We start from the raw sequence: 22,991 nt of genomic DNA on the forward strand, positions 1-22,991 counted from the left end.
TAGTAAAATTACATAATACGTCAACAATTTTCTCCTAATTATACGCAAATTATCATAATCTATCCTTCCTTTTTTTTGTAAGCTGTTTTGGCTAAAAGCACAACTATCAAGTACAATTATTAAAAAAATTACTTTTCTTTAAAAATATTATTTAATATATAAATTAAATTTATTTTAACCAATCATCAAAAAATTACATAATCTAATTGGTCGCACAATATTCAATATAGATAAAAGTTACATAAAAATGTGAAAACAACTTACATTGTAAAACAAATAAACCTTTAAAACAGTTTATAAAAAACAGAGAGAGTATTATGATATAAAAACTCAGAGTTGCGAGACCGGTTAATGGACAAAGACAAGAGCATACTGTATAAAAAAAGTCATTTTAAACACCGAAAACCAGAGAAGCTTGCTTGACGCTTTAGACCTCGCAGCAAAGTCTACAAAAACTTGCGCATACCGAGATAATACATATTGAGAAACTAAAAGAGGAAGAGACCAGACTAAAACTAACAACCAAGGTTTTGTTAATCGACTCTGAGATGATGCAGGATGGTCTTCAAACCGGGAAGGTGTTTTTGAAGAAGACGAGTCCACTTCTTGTCGATGAGGAAGAGTGCACATTAGTTGAGAAGCTGATGTTATCAGAGATTACTTGGATCTTGCATTTGGTTGAGGCAACTTTTTCAAGCATCTGAAATTGAGTTGATACGATTCTCAGATCGAAATCAATTGGAGTATCGTAGTATAATATCACTTGTTCAAGATTCGGCATCGTTTCCACGAAGTACTTGATCAGATCCATCTGCTTATCCATGTCATCTTTGTAATTAGTGATTTCTCCAAACTTCAATACCTTTAGCATCTTCACCGGACTTGATGATAGCCAACTAGGAGTGCCATACCAAGGCTTGCACACACACCTGTCCGCATCTTTCTCCCAACATTTGTTTGTATCTTTGAAACGGTAATCCTCGTCCATACATTGATTTGTATCTCCGTAATGGAGTCCCTGAAGTATAATAAAGAAAACGTTTTTTTAGAGAGTCTGTATGACAAAAAAAGGGTCAGCTGACGCAGGAAAAGGATATCTGCTGGTACTTCGAAGACGAGTGTTTCTAGATTTGGACAATTCTTGAGTAGATTCGGCAATGCTTCCCATTCCACGTCTTGGTCAGTCTCAATTGTTAAATGAATCAGGTTATTGAAGACTGGTTTTGGTGCTTTACAGCAGAAAATAAGGACCTGAAAATGAAAAAGAAAAAATGGTATTTGAGTTCTACGTTAGAATTAATGGCTGAGAAGCCATAAATTAGGAAAAAAAAATCTCTTGTGCCACAAATGAGTCTGAGTGCCATAATAGGTGTGATATGCCCATTTTACCCTTAATGAAGGGAGATGATGGCATTCTTGAATTGTGATGAATTTTGGTGTTTTTTTTAAAAAATCGAGTTAACTGAAAATTGAAAATTGAAATCGAAAAACCAAACCAACAAATCAATTTCGGGTATTATCAGAATTTCTGGGTATATTGAACCGAAAATTAGGGAAATCAAAATCTCCATCCCGCGTATGTAAACCCTAAAAGCTCAAACGAAAACCTTAAACCCAGATATCGATCGATCTGCTCGGATCTTGTAAACTGTTGCTTATTTTCGTTCGTAGCGGTGCGCCGGCATCCTCTGAAGTCGGGTTATTCTCCGTAACTCATTTCTCCTCCGCCATTTCGCTTTAAGGTGAACATATTCTGTATTTTGGGGATTTTTCAATTTTTCAATCGATTTGTCAATTTCGGTTTGTTTAGGTTGCACATTGGATAGTTTAGTTACTTATATAGGTTGATTTAGTTTTCTCTGTGTTAAAATGTAACGTGGTGCGGTAGAATCGATTTGAATCGAGCTGAATCGTACAAATAGTGAATCTGTGGGAAACGGGACAACTGGTACAATTGGTAACTGAATGAAATGGGACAACTGGTACAATAGGGATAACTTAATGAATTAGGAGAAGTGGTATAATTGGGATAACTAAATGAAAGGGGACAACTGGTATAATTGGGATAACTGAATGAAATTGGACAACTGGTACAATTGGGATAACTGAATGAGATATGTGGGACAACTGGTACAATTAAGAAAACTGAATGAAATGGGACAACTGGTACAATTAGGATAACTGAATGAGATATGTGGGACAACTGGTACAATTGGGAAAACTGAATGAAATGGGACAACTGGTACAATTGGGATAACTTAAAGAGATATGTGGGACAACTGGTACAATTGGTATAACTGTGAGTAAATTTTAATTTTCTGTAAATCGTAAAAGCCTTTTTTTTTTGTATTTATGAACAGAAGAGGATGAGCGGCCACACAAACATACATTTTGAGTATGGAGGATGTTATTTTAAGGAAAGAGAAGAGTTTAAATGGATTTCAAGGAGTTCCATCTATGCTATATCATTTAAAAAATCTATCGACGAGGTAACCTATTCGATGGTTGTAGATGGTATATGCAAGAAGATTGGGATAAACGATAGTACAAAGAAGCTCAAGTTAAGCTACATTCCATTGGTAGCTAAGCCACGCAATGAGTCACGTATTGTTGATGATGGTGATGTGTATGTCTATCTAACAACTCTGGACAAAGATGGACTTAGATCTGTGTTGAATGTGGAGATAATGGAAGATCAGAGTGATGAGCTAGCAACAGGGGATAATATGCTTGATATTAAGGAAGGGATGACTACTTACACACCGGTAGAAGCAGGGAAAGAACAGAATGAACTTGCTATTGTGGTCGTGGCAGAGACTGAGAAACAGATGGTGATCGATGATGTTGTTTCAAAACCGGATGATCATGCACATGTAGAGCCTGCAGAGTATATTATGGATGAGGATGATCACGTAGAGCCTGCAGGGCGAGTAGAACCAACTCAGCAGTTTGTTATTGAATGGGATGATGGTGCTGGTTTTGAGAAACATCAAGAATTTAGGTCGAAAGAGGCGTTGCGAGTATTGGTTGACAGAGCTTCGCATAAGGGATGTTTTGAGGTTAAAACTGTGAAGTCTGATCCTGGGCGACTCATTCTAAAATGCCGTCAAGCTGAACATGGTTGTTCATGGTATTTACATGCTGTAAGAATGAAGGATTCAACTTATTTCAGCCTTCGAGTTTACAGGAATAAGCATTGTTGCTCTCGGGTCCTTACCAGCACACTTGAGAATAAAAGAAAAGGCACTCCACAAGTAGTAGCAGATGTTTTGCGTGCTTCGTATCCAGGTGTAGTGGATACACCCGCTCCTAGAAATATAGTAAAGGTTGTTCAAACTGAAGCTCATGTGAATGTGTCGTACTCTACTGCATTGAGAGGGAAAAAACTCGCTATTAGTCAAGTGAGGGGTAGTCCGGCTGAGAGCTTTCAAAGATTGCATTCTTATTTGTACATGCTGAAGCTGGTGAACCCCGGTACAGTGACGAGCGTGGAAGTGGATGCTAATAATAAGTTCAAGTATCTTTTTGTGGCTTTGGGTCCCAGCATTGAAGGGTTTAGATCAATGAGAAAAGTCATAGTTGTGGATGCAACATTTCTTAAGAATGTTTATGGTGGTATGCTTGTATTTGCCACAGCTCAGGATCCTAATCATCACCATTATCCCATTGCAATGGGTGTAATCGATAGTGAGAAAGATGCTAGTTGGAGGTGGTTTTTAGAGATGCTCAAAACTGTTATACCAGATAATCCTGAGATTGTTTTTATGAGTGACAGACACACAAGCATAGCAAAGGCAGTGCAAGAGGTGTACCCTCAGTCTCAGCATGGATTTTGTGTTTGGCACCTGTCTCGGAATGTGAGGGTTAAAGCAGCCAATGGTTGGAAAGATTTGTGCTCAAAAAAATTCATTGACTGCGCTCACAAGTACACCGAAAGTGAGTTTCTAAGTGCATATACCGAATTTGGTAGAATGTTTCCCAAAGCTGCGGAGTACTTAGAGAATGGTCTTCCTCTCGAGAAATGGGCAAGGTGCTACTTCAAAGAAGACAAGTATAACTTGGACACAAGCAACGCCTGTGAATCTATGAACAGTGTCTTCAAGAAAGCTAGAAAGTATGCATTATTGCCGTTGATTGATGCGTATATTGAAAAAGTGTCTGAGTGGTTCAACAGGCATAGGGAAGACATTGCTGGTGCATCGTATTCAAAGAAATTGGTGCCATATGTGGAAAATCAGTTGCATATCCAATGTGCAATAGCGACAGCGTTAACTGTGACTGAGCTAAATGTTCCTGAGCTTGAGTACAGTGTGGTTGGACTTGATGGGAAGAGCTATCTGGTCAATTTGGTAACAAAAAGTTGTGAGTGTCGGATGTTTGATATAGATAAGATTCCATGTGTGCATGCAATAACCGCAACCATTGCAATGATGCGGACGACATCTAGAAGAAGAGACATACACAATTTCGATTTATGCTCGAGGTACTACTTGATTGATACTTGGGCGTTGGCTTATTGCCGAACCATCTATATGGTGCCGCATCATTCAACTTGGATTATTCCTGAGGAGGTTGGAAATTTAGTTGTTTACCCACCAGACTACACCAAAAAATCAGGAAGAAAGAAGGAGAAGCGGTTTCCTTCCACCGGAGAAGCTCGCAGGAGTCAGAAGGCCAACCCAAACACAAACATTGGCCGTTGGTTTGAACCACTAAACCCAAGGCAAGGAGAGGGTGAAGAGGGCGAAGAGGGTGAAGAGGGCGAAGAGGGTTAAGAGGGTGAAGAGGTTCAGAGCAACTAGGTGTATTATTTTGGATTTCATTATCTTGGATTTCTTGCAATACTATGTATGTTGGAGTAATTTATTTGAGAATGTCAACAGGACAACTATGACAACTATGAAAATTACAACAACTAGGACAATTCGGGCAACTATGACAACTATGAAAATTACAACAACTAGGACAATTCGGGCAACTAGGACAACTAGGACAACTATGACAACTATGAAAATTACAACAACTAGGACAATTCGGGCAAATATAGACCTAAACCCTTAACTTATTTCTTTTAATTAGTAAACACTAAACAAATATAGCCCTAAACTAATTTCTGAAAATAAGCTAAACCATTAGTGTTTCTAATGAAATAACCCTTATGGTATAAGGCATTTTTTGACAATGGTTTCCATCTTATAAGAGGCTAAACGTAAAAATATAGGAAATATAAAAGAATGGGAGCGAAACCCTTGGGGCAGGTATACAATTTTCAAGGGTTGAGGGGACAACTAAAAAAACGGGAAAATTGATAAAGGACAACTGGAAAAACTTAAAAATCAACCAAAGGACAACTATGACATATTTGGGACAACCGGACAACTAGGTACAACTATATGTTATTTTCACCAGAAAATGCACGCGTGAGAATGGCGGCTGAGGATAATATTATATGTTATTTTCCTCTTTACTTTTCTGGTGACATCATAGTTGTCGTTTACCGTTTTCTCTTTCATAGACAAGGGTCGAACCCTTCTTCTCCAATTATTCTCTTTCCCATTTTTTTCCCCCAAATAGTTTTTTAGGGTTTCCTCAGAAAGCCCTCGCCGCAACATTGATAAATATCAGAAAGCCCTCGCGAAATTGGCTGAAAAGAATAATGATGGCTCTTCTTCTGTCTTGCCTAAGAAAGACTACGGGATGACCACTAGATGGGGACCCGAAGTCAATGGAGTCAGGACCATTCTTCCATGCCCTGTACAAAAGGGAATTCCAAAGGTTTGTTATTGCGGCATAGCTCCAATTGGGTGTTTAACTGACAACTCCTCGCTGGAAAAGGGCCGGAAATATTACGGTTGCTTCTACGGCTGTTGTGGCCCAAAAAATTTCCCGGATGTAAGTTTACTCCTCAAGTCAATCTATTTTTTTTGTCTTTCTAAATAGAATTTCAGCCGATTTACTGGTTTTCAGGTTTCCAGTTGTGGCTTCAAGAAGTGGTGGGATGTCGCCATTCTAGAAGAGATTGAAATGTTAAACGACACCCAAGAAGCCATGCGGTCTTTGTTTGACACCATTCTCTCGAAACTCAACCAGTTGGAGTCCAAGGTGGCATCCCTTGAGCCCGCTATGGATAAGACGAAAGGTTGAAGAAGATTTGATGTGGTTGGGAGTTCTTATGTGAGCGTGTTTTCCTTTGTTCATCATGTTTGTTTTTGTTCTCCTTTGTAATATCCCACAACTATTTCGAATAAATCTCATGTTATGTTTCTTATTCAGATTAAGTTGTCCTTGTTGTCCTAAGCAAAAGAAAGAAAGTTGTCCTTATTGTCCCTGTTGTCCTAAACATAGTCGTCCTTGTTGTCTTTATTGTCCATGTTGTCCTAAACATAGTTTTCCTTGTTGTCCCTGTTGTCCCTGTTGTCCTAAACTACATAGTTATAGTTGAAACACTTCTCCTAAAACAAAATAAATCGTCAACCCAAACAAAATAAACATACTTGTCCTTGTTGTCCTAGACAAAAGAAACGTGTCCGAAACCCAAACACCTAAACAAAAGAAATAAACCACATAATCTACTTCTTCGCTTTTTTGGTCTTCCCCCCAGAGACAAAAGGCGACTGCTTGTACTTCGATGTCTTCCGGGGCCTCTTAGTTCCAGCTCTACCGCCTTTGGATGAGGATGCTCTACCGCCTATGGATGAGGATGCGCCTTTTGATGATGATGTGGATGGTGGTGGTGCGGATGATGCCCGAACATCCCAGTACATGCATTCTAATTCCTCCGACGAGTCAACGATCTTGATCTTGTACCGGTTGTTGGCTAAAACCACCCTCACTATTCCTTGGCGCCATACATCACGATGCAACACCTCCACACGATCCAACAACGAGAAGGAGGATTCTGGTGGAGGTGCCGGTGCGCTTGGAGGTGTCGGTGCGCTTGGAGGTGCCGGTGCGCTTGGAGGTGCCGTTGCGCTTGGAGGGGTCCCTCCTCCTGCGGTCCGAGGAGATGAAACTGATGCCGGTGCGCTTCGAGGGGGGGCCACTGCGGGTCGACCAGAGGAGACTGGTGAGGAGGCGGGTGGTGGAGATGATGGGCGGGGAAGCACTAGCTGTTCGAGGGTCGCAACCCTTTTCTCTAACAGACCCACTAAACCCTTAAGCTCCAGGATTGATGTCGTCTCAGGTTCAGATACTTGAGGAGCCTCGGAAGTGAATCCACCTCGATGTCGAATGTCTAACTCATACAAAGATCTCCAGAAGATCTTCTTCTTCTTCACCGTGAGATGATCCATCCAACTCTCAACACCCACATCAATGACCCCTATCCCATCATCATAGCCAGGATCTAATATCCGACGCAAAAGTCTTTCTTCACCCAAGTTTTCAGGCTTCAAGATGCTATGAATATCCTGCCAATATAAACAAACACAAATTATTGAACCAATTGTAACAACATTGATATAGTTGTACTAGTTGTCCTAATTGCCCCACGACCCATAATTCTTATTTTTATACATAGTTGTACTAGTTGTCCTAATTGCCCCACGACCCATAATTCTTATTTTTATACTTAGTTGTACTAGTTGTCCTAATTGCCCCACGACCCATAATTCTATTTTTTCCATAAGTTGTACCAGTTGTCCTTAAACCACTAACTGCAAGTCAATCAGAGTTCTACCCTAACCAAAACCAGCAAACACTAACCTTTGCACTTGTTCCGATTGCCGCATTTATATCATCCAACGGAATGCCTTTCATGCAAACTTCAGTGAACTTGTGCTTGCACATCCTTGGACAGTCTTCGAGGGCAGGTACAGCTTCTCGGAATTTGCGGCCAAGGCTAGGAATACACTCAAAAGCAAGTATCTACACAAAAAGTAAAAAGATCATTATTAAATTATGAAAAATTATGCATTATAAGAAATGGTAACTAAGAATTACCTGTAGAGGTAGAATGAAACCAGAAAGAGGACATTCAGCTTTTTTGTCTTTCATGCTGCCATCAAACTTCGCCATCACACGCCTGATCTCCTTCATCATGATATCAAATGTGTAACGCCCCCAAGGGAACGTTTTACACACGTTCAAATCGCTGACAACTCGGAGAAGGAAAGGATCAATGTTACCATCACCCTTGTATTGCGCCTTCAATACCTTGCATAAAAACCAGAGGAGTGCCATTTTCTTCCTATCCACAGAGCTCTCCTTCATTTCTTTTAATTTAGCTTCCACTTCCAAAATCTTTACTTTATCCTTCCTACCAAAGTTCTTCTCAACAAACTTCGTGTTCCCCAATTCCTTGTAGTTAGCCGGGTAATCACGACAGTCAAGTCCACTCAAAAGCGCATGCTCTCCTATAGAATACCTAATTGGGACTCCGTTAACAACAAACCAGCACTCGCTAAGCCTTTCCGTATGAGCAGTGTGAAGGAGAAGCATCCACAATCCTTGATTCATGTGGTTGGGCTCCTTGAACATGTGAAAAATGTGCTTAAATTGAGGATGCGCTCTGAACCATGCTTTCTCCTCAGCAAGTTCATCAATCTTGTCCACAACTTTCCTAACTGAGCACCTTGTCAATATCCTACAACCTTGGCTGTACTCGGTTGGCTCGAAGTAAAGCCTCTCAGGCACCATCGGTTGCCCATCATCATCGGCATCCTGAAAAATAAACAAGAAACGCAATCCTATCAGACTTAGTTGTCCCAGTTGTCCAAGTTGTCCATATGCACCTAATCACGTAAAACACAGTTGTCCCAGTTGTCCATATGCACCAAATTACTTCAAACTTAGTTGTCCCTGTTGTCCTAGTTGTCCATACGCACCTAATTACGAAAAACCAAGTTGTCCCTGTTCGCTAGATGTTATATACAGTTGTCCTAGTTGTCCGGATATTGCCTACTTATGTAAAGCTAACTATTCTATACAGTTGTCCAAGTTGTCCAGGTGTAACAAGAATTCATTTCAAAATATAGTTACCTCTAAATCTCCCTCTGATTCTTCTTGCTCTGATTGGTCATGTGCTTCTTCCTCTGAATTTTCTACCTCTTCTCCTTCTTCCTCTTCTCTTTCTTCCTCTTCTCTTTCTTCCTCTGAATTTTCCCCCACTTCTCTTTCTTCCTCTGAATTTTCTCCCTCTTCTCTTCCTTTCCCGGAATTTTCTTCCTCTTCTCTTTCTTTCTCTCCTTCTTCCTCTTCTTCTGCATCTTTCTCGGATTCCTCTTCTGCTGCAGTATCTTTTTCCGATACCTCTTCCGCTACCTCTCCTTCTTTCTGGGATTTCTCCGCCGGTCCCTCTTTCTCGGGTTCATCTTCCTCACACTCGTCCATGGCGGCTTTATTCCTGGTTACCGATACTCGTCGTTCTTCTTCCATGGGTGCGGTTTCATGTGCTTGACTGGTGGTTTCGGAAATCGCTGCTTCTCCTTCTATGGGTGTTGGTGCCGCTTCATTGTTCGTTTCCAGAACTGGTGGTTCTTCTTCCATGGTTGTTGGTGCGGTTTCCGCCGCTTGATTTGTGGTCTCGGAATTCGCTTCTTCTCCTTCTAACACTCCTTCTTCTTCTCTCGGACTAACTTCAAGGGGTTGTTCATCAATCGCCGGTTCCTCTTCTCTCCGAGTTGTTTCGGGGTCTTCATCTCCTCTGGCTGCTTCTTCGCTGCTATTAGGTAATTTGGGTTCTTCAGAATCGTAGATCACCCCGCCGTAACGAGTTTTAACCATAGCTATCGCCGATGATGGAGAAGAAAGGAATGAGCGAATTAGGAGTTAGGGTTTATGGTTAACAAGAGAGAGTTATATAGTAGAGGGAAGAGGAAGTTACGATTTTGGAGAAATCAAATCGATTAGGGTTTGTGAGAGGATTTTCGGTTTCTTCGTGAGATTGGGAAGTTGCAGGAATTTCGGAGAAGAGGGGAGCGGGAGTGAGTGAGGGAGTTAGCCGTTTCGTGAGAGAAGAGAATCGATTTTGATCGATTCGGTCTGAGTTGGTTTTTAGTTGAACCAAATCAACTTCGGTTTAAGGTTTTCAATTTTCTGTTTTCGATTTTTAATTTAATTTCGGTTTATTTTTTTTAATTAAATTGAATTATTATCAGGTTAACGGGTGGGCTTCATTCGGGTGAGTTTTATCCAGGTATTTTCGTTAATATTGACACTTCTAAGGATAATCGTAGAATTTCCCACCCTTTTATAATTAAAAAAAAATACAAAAGAAATTAATTAATAGAATTATGGTTTTTCAGCCTTTTTCTTCACCATTTATGGCTTTTCAGCCGAGCGCTCTCTCATCTTCTCCCTCACATACACTCTGAGACGGTCGTACCCGAATACGTTGGGGATTTTGTGTAAAATTTCCGCTTCACGATCGTATCCATTTGTCAGTTTCTCGGGGGTTTGCAGGGGTTTTCGTCCGCGTTCCAAACCCTAATTCATCTTGTTGCCTCAATCTCTACGAATTTGAAGCTTTTACTCATTACATTGGAAGTTAAAGAGTCTTACTTTCATGGCTTCTTCTTAAAGTAGTCTTCTTTATGAACAAAATCGGCTCCTCGTGTTACTTCTCGCTCGTAAACCCCTTGTGTGGGATCGTTCTCTCGATCTGATTTTCTGAATGGATAGTAATAAAAAAGCGATTCCAAGTTCCAAAGACCTGATTAGCAGTTTACCAGATGATCTTCTCCTTCACGGGTTGACTTTCCTGACGACAAAAGAGGCTGCTTTAACACCGGTTCTGTCAAAGAGATGGTTGAATCTGCTTCAATCGTTACCCATTCTCGATTTAGACGATTCTTTGTTACTGAATCCCAGAAAGGGTCAACGAAAAAATGGGATTTTCAGGGATTTCGTGGATAGGTTGCTGTCTCGGCGAGTGAAGAACTCATCGCCGGTTACGAAATTTTCTCTCAAGTGTCGTCAAGGCAGTGTTGAACAAGATCGCGTAATCCAGTGGATACGAACTGTAATAGACCTTGATGTCTTGGAACTTTCTCTTCGCTTCGATTACAGGATCTTTCATTTGCCTTTTAATGTGTTTACGAGCAAGACTTTGGTAAACCTCAGGATCGGAACAAGAATCTTTCTTTCGCAGGCATCTTCAGATTTCGTTTCTCTGATGCTTAAATCCCTCGTTCTTGAATCAGTTTCGTTTGGGGATGCTAAGCTTGGGTTTAAACCGATTCTATCAGCCTTTCCTTCGCTTCAAAACCTTCGGATCCATGAATCGAAACAATGGTTCTATTGGAATGGGTCTATTTCAAGTCCAACACTCAAGAAACTTGTGTACAGACGCGATGATGATTCTTCTGTTCCCAAAACTTGTGTTTCGTTTGATACTCGGACTCTTGTTTACTTAGACTATTCGGATGTGGTCGCGGATAAGTATGAAAATCTGCATTTGGACAGCCTGGTTGAAGCTAGGCTTGATCTTCAGTTGACAGCAAAACAAATCATGCGCATTAGTGCTCCGGATAATGTTGGTTTTGTTCCTGGTGATGTTACAACCTTGTTCATGGGAATCAGATATGTCAAGATCCTCTGCTTAACTCCGGATGCTCTAGATGTCAGTCCCATCAAGTTACTTCTTGAAATGTGTAGCTTTTTTTTCTTTTTCTTTGAGTTTATTGCGTTATAGTAAATGATGCAAAAGAGTTTGATTCTGATGTGTGCGTTTCAGACGCTCTAATACCGCGGTGAAAGGATACCGGTGTTCAACAATCTGATTAGCTTATCTCTGGGAAGCGATAAACCTCATGGCTCTCCTTACATCTTCTGGAATTTGCTCCCATCTCTGCTTCTCAGCTCTCTCAATCTAGAAACTCTCATTATCAAAGTACTGTGCCAAAAAAAAGAGTTATATTCTAAAAATTCTGAATCTATAATGATATTCTCTCTTACGTTTTTTCAGGGTCTAATACACTATGTTAGAGAAGGATGGGAAGAAGGGTATCGTCTACGTATTTCTTGGGATGATGTGTCTGATTCTCTGTCATCATCTGCAAATTCTTCATTGCTTCTGCGTTTAAATAACAAGGTATAATTGTTTTCCCTTTTTTTACTTCCTTTTTTTTATCTAAGCTTCTTGTGCTCGTGTTAATGATTTTTGAGAACAAGTGTTTATTCGAAATTTCTTACTCCATCGAGTTCTTGTGTTTTTTTTTTCAGGCTTTTTAAGTCTTGCTATGTCTTCCAAAAGGATGAATCTTGGTTCCAGAGATTTAATTAGCGGTTTACCAGATTGTCTTATTTGCCACATCTTGTCTTTCGTTTCCACTAAAGAAGCTGCCTCCACATCTATTCTAGCGAAACGATGGAGATATCTATTTGCTCTTACACCAAATCTTGTTTTCGACGACTCTGTCTATCAAAATCCTGAAATGGTTAACCAAAAGAAGTATACTTTTCCGTGGATAACCAAAAAAGAGAGTAAAATTCCTAGAAGTTTTGTGGATTTTGTGGATAGAGTATTGGTCTTGCACCAGAATCCTCTTTTAAACAGATTCTCTCTTAAGTGTGAAGATGTTGTTCATCCAGCTATTGCCATTGGTTGGATACTCAAGGTGTTGGATCGTGGTGTATTAGATCTTGATCTTCATTTCTCCACGGAATTGCATTGTCCGCTTCCTTCAGAGATGTTTGTGAGCGAGACTTTGGTTAGGCTGAAAATAGGAGTTAGAGATGTTCTCGCCATTGATGTGAAAGATGTTTTTCTTCCAAATGTTAAGACCCTCTGTCTTGATTATGTCATGATCAAGAACAGTGATTTTGCTAAGCTTCTTTCGGGTTGTAAGGCGCTTGAGGAGTTAGTTCTGAACAATTTGTTCGAGGTTAGGTACTCTTGCTCTGTTTCTAATAAAACCATCAAGAAACTAATGGTTTGTCGTTCGAGAACTTTTGATGAAAATCACAAGAGAGTGTCATTTGATACACCAAATCTTGTCTACCTCGAATATTCTGATACTATTGCAGACAAGTATCCCAAAGTTAATCTTAATTCGCTTGTTGAAGCTAGTCTCGATCTCCGAATGACATCTGATCAGATCTTCAAGGCAACTTATGAAATACCAGCTCCGGAAGAGATGGTTGGTAATGCAACAAATTTTCTTATGGGAATATGCAATGTCAAGATCCTTTACTTGTCTGATGCCACTCTTGAGGTCAGTCCAATTCTCACTCTTTGTATTTTAAAGTTTTTTTGCTGCTCATTAAAAGTAAAAGAAGAAGACAAACAAAGTATTTTAGAAGTCGGAGTATAAGGTAGTATGTATAACATTGGTTAAAGGCCAAGAGCTTGATGACCTTGTTGTTTTGGTTTTTGTTTCAGGTACTTACTTACTGCTGTAAACCAATGCCGGAATTCAACAACCTGATTCACTTAACCATTCAGACTGACCCAGATGTAGCTTGGAAATCATTGCCGGCTCTACTCAAGAATTGTCCAAAACTTGAAACCCTCGTCTTTGAAGTACCAACAAATATTCTTTACTGCATCTGCTAACACATTTCTAAAAACCAAATTAGATGTTGAAGTTATGTCTTTTCTGATGCAGGGACTCCATCATAGATATGCCAACTGTGCGGAAGAGGACGGGTGCTTGTGCAAACCCTGTGAGGATACTACTACTTGCCTATCATCAAGTCCGGTGAAGGTTCTAAAGATATTGAAGTTTGGAGAAATCTTTGATGATTATGACATAGAGGAGCAGATAAAGCAGGTCAAACACTTCCTAGAAACAATGCCGAATCTTGAACAACTTATATTGTACTATGATACATCTTTTGACGAAGATGTGAATGAAGTGTCAACCCAACTTCAGCGGCATCCTAGAGCAGCTTCTTCCAAGTGCAAGATTCAAGTAATCTCAGATAACCTCTGCTTGTCATCTACTGTGCCGTCCACAGTAACGACAAAATGGGATTGTCTTCTTTCTGGTTTCTGAGGTCTCTTTAGAAGAACCTTTTTTGCTAAAAGATCTAAGCTCTAATCAAAGATTATTTTTGGTTAGTAAAGACTTGTTTCCTTATGCTTTGTCCTGTTGGCTGACATTGGTAACTTGATGTTTTGTTAGTATCAACTCGTTTGTTGTTTAACTTTTATCTCTTCTTGGTCATTGGAACTGCATCATGTTTAATGGTTTCGGTAAAAATATCATGTAATAGCTGTTTATCATTCATGATTGATTGATCCGTTATTTCAAAATTTTAACCACTAGCATCACTACCGGTTTCGCTCTTCCAATGTCACAAATTATGAAGCATTCCAATTAGTTAGTTGTTTTGGGCTGTTTATGTGTCGTATGGGCTTAAATTTCAGAAATAAAAATTTGGGGTTGAAGATGGAAAGATCCTACTTTTACAAAATCTCTAGACTTGATAAAAACGCTGGTCTTTATCAACTCAACCATCAGACTACATTTCTTCTTCCCTCTCAGTCTCTCACCCCTACAAATACAATCTCCAAAACCCTAGCATTTCAACAGTCGCTTCCCGCCCCAATAGCTATGTGATTGTTCGATATTCTCAATAGTTTGAGTGATCTTGGCTGGCTTTGCTTTGCTTTGCTTTTATCGCCAAGTAAGTTTCCATATCGATCTTGTGTTCTTCTGTTTTTTTTTTTGTTGTTCTCAAGCTTGCAAATTTGATGTGTGTGTGTGTGTTCTTAAAGGAACCTTACGGATTCTGTGAAAGAGACGACCTTGAAAACTTTGAAATCGTTTGTTAGAATTTCTTATTCATTTCGAGGTTCGTCTCTTTGGTTTTCAGTGGTATCGAAAAAGATGGATTTTGGTGGTTCGAGAGATGTAATCAGTGGTTTACCAGAAGCTCTTATTTGCCACATCTTGTCCTTTCTTACCACCAAAGAAGCTGCTTCTACATCGGTTCTCTCGAGCAAATGGCGGTATCTCTTTGCTTCTGTCCCTAATCTTAATTTTGATGACTCGGTCTATCTGGATCCTCGTATACAGAGAAGGGTCCATCAACAAGGGCTGAATGTTTCTCCTAGTTTTATGGATTTCGTGGACAGAGTATTAGCTTTGCAAGGCAATTCTCATGTACACAAGTTCTCTCTAAAGATCCAAGCTGGCAATGATCCAGTTGATCCAACCCGTATCTTTCGTTGGATTCTCAGTGTGTTGGCACGTGGTGTATCGGATCTTGATCTATGCATAGATTTGGGAACGAAGTCTCTGCTTCCTTCAGAGGTTTTCAAGAGCGAGACGTTGGTTAGGCTGAAACTAGATATTGGATGTGGCCCCTACGTTGACGTTGGTGATGTATATCTTCCGAAGCTTAAAGCTCTCCATCTTGAGTGCTCTTTCGAAAACCGTGAATGTGGGCTTACTAAGCTTCTCTCTGGATGTCTCATGCTTGAGGATTTAGTTTTGCATACTACAAATTGGTTCAGTCTTGGTTTTACCTCGGTGTCTGTCACAACTCTCAAGAGACTAACGTACAGCTGGGAACTGCGTGATTACAATCCAGAGAGTGTCTCCTTCGATACTCCGAATCTTGTCTATTTGGAATTTACCGACACTATCTCGGAAGTGTATCCAAAAGTGAACTTCGAGTCGCTTGTTGAAGCTCGTATCTATCTTCGGATGTCAGTAGATCAGGCAGCTGCGACACAGTTCTTACAAGAGGCCAGTTTTTCAGAACTACAGATTTATTACTCTGAAGGTAATCAAGAAAACAAAATGGTCGGTAACGCAACAGATTTTATAATGGGATTACGCAATGTGAAGATCCTTTATCTCTCTGCCGACACTCTTGAGGTTTGTATTTCATTACTCTCATCTTTCTCCTACTATTAAAAAAAAGAGTTTATGTTACCTAGAAAATGAATGATTGCAAATGAATGATGATGGTTTTCTTGATATGGTATTGTTTCAGGTACTTACTTACTGTTGTGAAGTAATACCGCTATTCAACAACCTGACTCAGTTAACAATCGAGAGTAAACCGGAAGTAGGATGGCAATCATTGCCGGGTCTGCTCAAGAACTCCCCTAATCTGGAGACTCTCGTCTTACAAGTATGAAACAAGCCCTTTATATAAAAAGCATTTGCTGATCCATTTTTTTTTTCAAAGTTTGAGATGTTTCCCCTATGTTTCAGGGACTCGTCCACAAAGTCACGGATAAATGTGGAGAAGTGTGTGTGTGCAACGGGGAGGAAGAGGATGCCATTACTACTTGCTTATCATCAAGCCCGGTGAAGGTGCTGAAGATAATGAAGTTTGGTGAAATCTATGATGGGAAGATAGAGAAGCATTTGAGGCATCGCTTACTTAACAATAAAACCCAAAGAAAGATAGAGAAGCAGATTGAGCAAGTCGAGTACTTTCTAGAGTTGATGCCGAATCTTGAGCAAGTGATATTATACTACGGTACATCATTTGAGGAATATGTGACTGAAGTATCAACCCAACTTCAGAGGCTTCCTAGAGTAGCTTCGTTAAAGTGCAATGTCCAACTAATCTCTGATCACTCGAACTAGTCATCTGTTGTGCCCTCTTCCGTATCGATGAAATGGGCTTCTCTTCCCTAGGAAAAGTTTCTCAGGTCTTTTTTTTGTTTGAATCATTCATGTCTTTTTTACCATATCTCAAAGCCATGGATGTGTTTCGGCTGCATGTTTGGCATCTCAAAGTCATGGATGTGTCTCGGCTACATCTTTTGTATGATTTCTAAAATGATTAAAACGCTAATTAAGTTTCATTTGTTCGGCATCATAGTTGTGCTTTAAGGCTGTTTGACCTTTTGGCTGAGACAATGATAACTTAATGTTTTGTCTGTTTCAGATCTTGCTTTCTTTATGATGTGTGAACTCTTCTTGGGTAAAGAAATGTAAACGTGAGACCTAACTAACTTGTCAATCATCACTTATCTTTACAAGTAAAATAATTGGATATCAATTCTTGATGGAGCCTGAGTTACTTAAGGAGCATTTATGAAAGGAATGTGCTTTGAAGAATATTTACATAGATTAAATAGAGTGATATATTTAGAGACTACTAAAATCATTCAATTTGCTAAGACACAAAAGAGAAAAATCGACCAATGCTGATAAATAGAGTTTATATTTTTTTTGAGAAAAGATTAAAGAATTCATTTTCAAAAGGAAAATTATTAGTGACCAAAAAGTACTAGGAAATAAATGGTTTTTGTTTAAAAGAGTAACGGGATTCACTACCTCACTCTCGGCTACTATTGCATAAACCCTAATTTTCTCTTCCATTTCCCTCTCGCAATCGACCTCTGAATCCTACTATACGAAGTTGTCAGATTTTGGGTGATCTTATGGGTCCTTCTCCTTTACACGAGTAAGTTCCCAATTTCTTCTTCTAATTTTGTGCTTCTTCTCTAGTGTCTGATTTATTTTTTTCTCCAGCAATCTGCTTTTGTGGGTCCCTGTTTGATCCTAGCCTGTGTTTATCCTATTGGAAAACCTTAATTGAAACCTCTCTGTCTTTGCAAAACAAAAACCATGGAAACTGGTTCGCCATTGATAACATCGTATTTGTTGTGTTTTTAGTTTAGCTACTAAAATCCTCTGTTCGAATTCCTACCTAACACAAGCTCACATCATCTTCCAGGTCTTAACTCTTGATCTGTGTCAAATGAATTCGAAAAGGATGGATATTGGCTCCAAAGATGTCATCAGCAGTCTACCAGACGCTCTTATTTGCCACATTTTGTCTTTCCTCTCCACAAAAGATGCTGCTTTGACTTCAGTTCTGTCGAAAAGGTGGAGGAATCTTTTAGCTTTTGTGCCAATTTTGGATTTGGATAACACCATCTATGACCATCCTAAAATGGGTAGACGTAAAAGGCTACAGATGCGTACAAGTTTTAAGGTTTTTGTGGATAGAGTTATGGCTTTGCAAGGGAATGCTCCCTTGAACAAATTCTCTCTAAGGTGTAAAATTGGTCGTGATCCATCTCGTGTCAATGGTTGGATACTCAAAGTGTTGGAGCGCGGAGTAGTAGATCTCTCTCTATACATCTCTTCGGAATATAAGTATCCACTGCCTCCACAGGTCTTGATGAGCAAGACATTGGTTACGCTGAAAGTAGCTGGTACAGATGAGTTCACCATTGATGTGATGGACGTTTATCTTCCAAAGCTTAAGACTTTGCATATGGAGGATGTTTCGTTTGATGATGAGACTGGTGCTTCATTTGCCAAGCTAATTTCTGCTTGTCACGCGCTTGAGGAGTTAGTTATGACTAAAATGATGTTGGATTTTTGGGAATCTTGCTCTGTCTGCAACCCAACCCTCAAGAGAGTCAAAATTTATGCTGAGAACATTGATGAGAATCCAAAGAGTGTATCCTTCGATACTCCCAATCTTGTCTACTTAGAATTCACTGATACTGTTGCTGCCAAGTATCCAAAAGCGAAGTTTGATTCTCTAGTTGAAGCTAGCGTAGGCATTCGAATGACACCTGATCAGGTCTTTCACGCAAGAGATTTAGTAAATCGTCATTATGGCTATACAACAAAGTTGGTCGGAAATGTAGCAGATTTTCTCATGGGAATAAGCAATGTTAAGATCCTTTACCTATCGTCTGAGGCTCTTGAGGTTTGCGTATCAATCTCATTTATATCTTCATAATTTTTATTCCTCTGAAAGTAAAAGAAGGAAAGGCAAATAACGTAGAGAGCGCTCGGCTTGAAAAGCCATAAATGGTGAAGAAAAAGGCTGAAAAACCATAATTCTATTAATTAATTTCTTTTGTATTTTTTTTAATTACAAAAGGGTGGGAAATTCTACGATTATCCTTAGAAGTGTCAATATTAACGAAAATACCTGGATAAAACCCACCCGAATGAAGCCCACCCGTTAACCCGATAATAATTCAATTTAATTAAAAAAAATAAACCGAAATTAAATTAAAAATCGAAAACAGAAAATTGAAAACCTTAAACCGAAGTTGATTTGGTTCAACTAAAAACCAACTCAGACCGAATCGATCAAAATCGATTCTCTTCTCTCGCGAAACGGCTAACTTCCTCACTCACTCCCGCTCCCCTCTTCTCCGAAATTCCTGCAACTTCCCAATCTCACGAAGAAACCGAAAATCCTCTCACAAATCCTAATCGATTTGATTTCTCCAAAATCGTAACTTCCTCTTCCCTCTACTATATAACTCTCTCTTGTTAACCCTAAACCCTAACTCCTAATTCGCTCATTCCTTTCTTCTCCATCATCGGCGATAGCTATGGTTAAAACTCGTTACGGCGGGGTGATCTACGATTCCGAAGAACCCAAATTACCCAATAGCAGCGAAGAAGCAGCCAGAGGAGATGAAGACCCCGAAACAACTCGGAGAGAAGAAGAACCGGCGATTGATGAACAACCCCCTGAAGTTAGTCCGAGAGAAGAAGAAGGAGTGTTAGAAGGAGAAGAAGCGAATTCCGAGACCACAAATCAAGCGGCGGAAACCGCACCAACAACCATGGAAGAAGAACCACCAGTTCTGGAAACGAACAATGAAGCGGCACCAACACCCATAGAAGGAGAAGCAGCGATTTCCGAAACCACCAGTCAAGCACATGAAACCGCACCCATGGAAGAAGAACGGCGAGTATCGGAAACCACGAATAAAGCCGCCATGGAAGAGTGTGAGGAAGATGAACCCGAGAAAGAGGGACCGGCGGAGAAATCCCAGAAAGAAGGAGAGGTAGCGGAAGAGGTATCCGAAAAAGATACTGCAGCAGAAGAGGAATCCGAGAAAGATGCAAAAGAAGAGGAAGAAGGAGAGAAAGAAAGAGAAGAGGAAGAAAATTCCGGGAAAGGAAGAGAAGAGGGAGAAAATTCAGAGGAAGAAAGAGAAGTGGGGGAAAATTCAGAGGAAGAAAGAGAAGAGGAAGAAAGAGAAGAGGAAGAAAGAGAAGAGGAAGAAGGAGAAGAGGTAGAAAATTCAGAGGAAGAAGCACATGACCAATCAGAGCAAGAAGAATCAGAGGGAGATTTAGAGGTAACTATATTTTGAAATGAATTCTTGCTACACCTGGACAACTTGGACAACTGTATAGAATAGTTAGCTTTACATAAGTAGGCAATATCCGGACAACTAGGACAACTGTATATAACATCTAGCGAACAGGGACAACTTGGTTTTTCGTAATTAGGTGCGTATGGACAACTAGGACAACAGGGACAACTAAGTTTGAAGTAATTTGGTGCATATGGACAACTGGGACAACTGTGTTTTACGTGATTAGGTGCATATGGACAACTTGGACAACTGGGACAACTAAGTCTGATAGGATTGCGTTTCTTGTTTATTTTTCAGGATGCCGATGATGATGGGCAACCGATGGTGCCTGAGAGGCTTTACTTCGAGCCAACCGAGTACAGCCAAGGTTGTAGGATATTGACAAGGTGCTCAGTTAGGAAAGTTGTGGACAAGATTGATGAACTTGCTGAGGAGAAAGCATGGTTCAGAGCGCATCCTCAATTTAAGCACATTTTTCACATGTTCAAGGAGCCCAACCACATGAATCAAGGATTGTGGATGCTTCTCCTTCACACTGCTCATACGGAAAGGCTTAGCGAGTGCTGGTTTGTTGTTAACGGAGTCCCAATTAGGTATTCTATAGGAGAGCATGCGCTTTTGAGTGGACTTGACTGTCGTGATTACCCGGCTAACTACAAGGAATTGGGGAACACGAAGTTTGTTGAGAAGAACTTTGGTAGGAAGGATAAAGTAAAGATTTTGGAAGTGGAAGCTAAATTAAAAGAAATGAAGGAGAGCTCTGTGGATAGGAAGAAAATGGCACTCCTCTGGTTTTTATGCAAGGTATTGAAGGCGCAATACAAGGGTGATGGTAACATTGATCCTTTCCTTCTCCGAGTTGTCAGCGATTTGAACGTGTGTAAAACGTTCCCTTGGGGGCGTTACACATTTGATATCATGATGAAGGAGATCAGGCGTGTGATGGCGAAGTTTGATGGCAGCATGAAAGACAAAAAAGCTGAATGTCCTCTTTCTGGTTTCATTCTACCTCTACAGGTAATTCTTAGTTACCATTTCTTATAATGCATAATTTTTCATAATTTAATAATGATCTTTTTACTTTTTGTGTAGATACTTGCTTTTGAGTGTATTCCTAGCCTTGGCCGCAAATTCCGAGAAGCTGTACCTGCCCTCGAAGACTGTCCAAGGATGTGCAAGCACAAGTTCACTGAAGTTTGCATGAAAGGCATTCCGTTGGATGATATAAATGCGGCAATCGGAACAAGTGCAAAGGTTAGTGTTTGCTGGTTTTGGTTAGGGTAGAACTCTGATTGACTTGCAGTTAGTGGTTTAAGGACAACTGGTACAACTTATGGAAAAAATAGAATTATGGGTCGTGGGGCAATTAGGACAACTAGTACAACTAAGTATAAAAATAAGAATTATGGGTCGTGGGGCAATTAGGACAACTAGTACAACTATGTATAAAAATAAGAATTATGGGTCGTGGGGCAATTAGGACAACTAGTACAACTATATCAATGTTGTTACAATTGGTTCAATAATTTGTGTTTGTTTATATTGGCAGGATATTCATAGCATCTTGAAGCCTGAAAACTTGGGTGAAGAAAGACTTTTGCGTCGGATATTAGATCCTGGCTATGATGATGGGATAGGGGTCATTGATGTGGGTGTTGAGAGTTGGATGGATCATCTCACGGTGAAGAAGAAGAAGATCTTCTGGAGATCTTTGTATGAGTTAGACATTCGACATCGAGGTGGATTCACTTCTGAGGCTCCTCAAGTATCTGAACCTGAGACGACATCAATCCTGGAGCTTAAGGGTTTAGTGGGTCTGTTAGAGAAAAGGGTTGCGACCCTCGAACAGCTAGTGCTTCCCCGCCCATCATCTCCACCACCCGCCTCCTCACCAGTCTCCTCTGGTCGACCCGCAGTGGCCCCCCCTCGAAGCGCACCGGCATCAGTTTCATCTCCTCGGACCGCAGGAGGAGGGACCCCTCCAAGCGCACTGGCACCTCCAAGCGCACCGGCACCTCCAAGCGCACCGACACCTCCAAGCGCACCGGCACCTCCACCAGAATCCTCCTTCTCGTTGTTGGATCGTGTGGAGGTGTTGCATCGTGATGTATGGCGCCAAGGAATAGTGAGGGTGGTTTTAGCCAACAACCGGTACAAGATCAAGATCGTTGACTCGTCGGAGGAATTAGAATGCATGTACTGGGATGTTCGGGCATCATCCGCACCACCACCATCCACATCATCATCAAAAAGCGCATCATCATCCATAGGCGGTAGAGCATCCTCATCCAAAGGCGGTAGAGCTGGAACTAAGAGGCCCCGGAAGACATCGAAGTACAAGCAGTCGCCTTTTGTCTCTGGGGGGAAGACCAAAAAAGCGAAGAAGTAGATTGTGTGGTTTATTTCTTTTGTTTAGGTGTTTGGGTTTCGGACACGTTTCTTTTGTTTAGGACAACAAGGACAAGTATGTTTATTTTGTTTGGGTTGACGATTTATTTTGTTTTAGGAGAAGTGTTTCAACTATAACTATGTAGTTTAGGACAACAGGGACAACAGGGACAACAAGGACAACTATGTTTAGGACAACATGGACAATAAAGACAACAAGGACGACTATGTTTAGGACAACAGGGACAATAAGGACAACTTTCTTTCTTTTGCTTAGGACAACAAGGACAACTTAATCTGAATAAGAAACATAACATGAGATTTATTCGAAATAGTTGTGGGATATTACAAAGGAGAACAAAAACAAACATGATGAACAAAGGAAAACACGCTCACATAAGAACTCCCAACCACATCAAATCTTCTTCAACCTTTCGTCTTATCCATAGCGGGCTCAAGGGATGCCACCTTGGACTCCAACTGGTTGAGTTTCGAGAGAATGGTGTCAAACAAAGACCGCATGGCTTCTTGCGTGTCGTTTAACATTTCAATCTCTTCTAGAATGGCGACATCCCACCACTTCTTGAAGCCACAACTGGGA

At 40.4% G+C, this 22,991-nt stretch overlaps 7 protein-coding genes across 7 annotated transcripts; 5 read left to right on the forward strand and 2 right to left on the reverse strand.

The window, feature by feature from the left end:
• Positions 1-334: 334 nt before the first annotated feature.
• Positions 335-1,215, reverse strand: LOC112087172 (F-box/LRR-repeat protein At3g59210-like). The gene is made up of 2 exons (XM_024157203.1): positions 1,108-1,215; positions 335-1,018 (listed from the first exon to the last, which is right to left on the reverse strand). Exon 2 carries the CDS (start codon positions 986-988, stop codon positions 566-568), a length of 423 nt encoding a protein of 140 aa, XP_024012971.1. The 5' UTR covers positions 989-1,018; positions 1,108-1,215; the 3' UTR covers positions 335-565.
• A 1,286-nt stretch (positions 1,216-2,501) lies between these two features.
• LOC112087138 lies at positions 2,502-4,775 on the forward strand. The gene has a single exon (XM_024157148.1). It carries the CDS (start codon positions 2,502-2,504, stop codon positions 4,773-4,775), a length of 2,274 nt encoding a protein of 757 aa, XP_024012916.1.
• A 1,794-nt stretch (positions 4,776-6,569) lies between these two features.
• LOC112087139 (uncharacterized protein At3g43530-like) lies at positions 6,570-9,056 on the reverse strand. Its single transcript, XM_024157149.1, has 3 exons — positions 7,942-9,056; positions 7,705-7,866; positions 6,570-7,409 (listed from the first exon to the last, which is right to left on the reverse strand). Exons 1-3 carry the CDS (start codon positions 8,635-8,637, stop codon positions 6,570-6,572), a joined length of 1,698 nt encoding a protein of 565 aa, XP_024012917.1. The 5' UTR covers positions 8,638-9,056.
• Positions 9,057-10,578: 1,522 nt separating this feature from the next.
• Positions 10,579-12,032, forward strand: LOC18020344 (F-box protein At3g59150). The gene is made up of 3 exons (XM_024157219.1): positions 10,579-11,560; positions 11,675-11,830; positions 11,906-12,032. The coding sequence occupies exons 1-2, from the start codon at positions 10,613-10,615 to the stop codon at positions 11,681-11,683; spliced, it is 957 nt and encodes a 318-aa protein (XP_024012987.1). The 5' UTR covers positions 10,579-10,612; the 3' UTR covers positions 11,684-11,830; positions 11,906-12,032.
• On the forward strand, positions 11,906-14,134 carry LOC18020345 (F-box/LRR-repeat protein At3g59250). The gene is made up of 4 exons (XM_006402651.2): positions 11,906-12,031; positions 12,163-13,154; positions 13,322-13,462; positions 13,548-14,134. The coding sequence occupies exons 2-4, from the start codon at positions 12,180-12,182 to the stop codon at positions 13,935-13,937; spliced, it is 1,506 nt and encodes a 501-aa protein (XP_006402714.1). The 5' UTR covers positions 11,906-12,031; positions 12,163-12,179; the 3' UTR covers positions 13,938-14,134.
• A 269-nt stretch (positions 14,135-14,403) lies between these two features.
• Positions 14,404-16,768, forward strand: LOC18020346 (F-box/LRR-repeat protein At4g14103). Its single transcript, XM_006402652.2, has 4 exons — positions 14,404-14,571; positions 14,761-15,770; positions 15,889-16,029; positions 16,113-16,768. Coding segments are annotated over exons 1-4 (1,533 nt in total). The 5' UTR covers positions 14,404-14,570; the 3' UTR covers positions 16,494-16,768.
• A 429-nt stretch (positions 16,769-17,197) lies between these two features.
• LOC18020347 lies at positions 17,198-22,391 on the forward strand. The gene is made up of 5 exons (XM_006402653.2): positions 17,198-17,319; positions 17,593-18,582; positions 20,300-21,019; positions 21,095-21,256; positions 21,552-22,391. Exons 2-5 carry the CDS (start codon positions 17,617-17,619, stop codon positions 22,389-22,391), a joined length of 2,688 nt encoding a protein of 895 aa, XP_006402716.2. The 5' UTR covers positions 17,198-17,319; positions 17,593-17,616.
• The last annotated feature ends 600 nt before the right edge of the window (positions 22,392-22,991 follow it).

This window comes from Eutrema salsugineum, unplaced genomic scaffold (assembly GCF_000478725.1).
Source record: "Eutrema salsugineum unplaced genomic scaffold, Eutsalg1_0 scaffold_19, whole genome shotgun sequence".
NCBI lineage: Eukaryota > Viridiplantae > Streptophyta > Magnoliopsida > Brassicales > Brassicaceae > Eutrema > Eutrema salsugineum.

Coding starts and splice junctions, on each gene's coding strand:
- LOC112087172 (XM_024157203.1), bottom strand. CDS start 988: ATGGACGAGGATTACCGTTTCAAAGATACAAACAAATGTTGGGAGAAA.
- LOC112087138 (XM_024157148.1), top strand. CDS start 2,502: ATGGTTGTAGATGGTATATGCAAGAAGATTGGGATAAACGATAGTACA.
- LOC112087139 (XM_024157149.1), bottom strand. CDS start 8,637: ATGGTGCCTGAGAGGCTTTACTTCGAGCCAACCGAGTACAGCCAAGGT. Junction 7,867..7,941: donor GTTTCATTCTACCTCTACAG/GTAATTCTTAGT, acceptor CTTTTTGTGTAG/ATACTTGCTTTTGAGTGTAT. Junction 7,410..7,704: donor CAATCGGAACAAGTGCAAAG/GTTAGTGTTTGC, acceptor TTATATTGGCAG/GATATTCATAGCATCTTGAA.
- LOC18020344 (XM_024157219.1), top strand. CDS start 10,613: ATGGATAGTAATAAAAAAGCGATTCCAAGTTCCAAAGACCTGATTAGC.
- LOC18020345 (XM_006402651.2), top strand. CDS start 12,180: ATGTCTTCCAAAAGGATGAATCTTGGTTCCAGAGATTTAATTAGCGGT. Junction 13,155..13,321: donor TGTCTGATGCCACTCTTGAG/GTCAGTCCAATT, acceptor TTTTTGTTTCAG/GTACTTACTTACTGCTGTAA. Junction 13,463..13,547: donor TTGAAACCCTCGTCTTTGAA/GTACCAACAAAT, acceptor TTTCTGATGCAG/GGACTCCATCATAGATATGC.
- LOC18020346 (XM_006402652.2), top strand. Junction 15,771..15,888: donor TCTCTGCCGACACTCTTGAG/GTTTGTATTTCA, acceptor GTATTGTTTCAG/GTACTTACTTACTGTTGTGA. Junction 16,030..16,112: donor TGGAGACTCTCGTCTTACAA/GTATGAAACAAG, acceptor CCTATGTTTCAG/GGACTCGTCCACAAAGTCAC.
- LOC18020347 (XM_006402653.2), top strand. CDS start 17,617: ATGAATTCGAAAAGGATGGATATTGGCTCCAAAGATGTCATCAGCAGT. Junction 18,583..20,299: donor TATCGTCTGAGGCTCTTGAG/GTTTGCGTATCA, acceptor TTTATTTTTCAG/GATGCCGATGATGATGGGCA. Junction 21,257..21,551: donor CAATCGGAACAAGTGCAAAG/GTTAGTGTTTGC, acceptor TTATATTGGCAG/GATATTCATAGCATCTTGAA.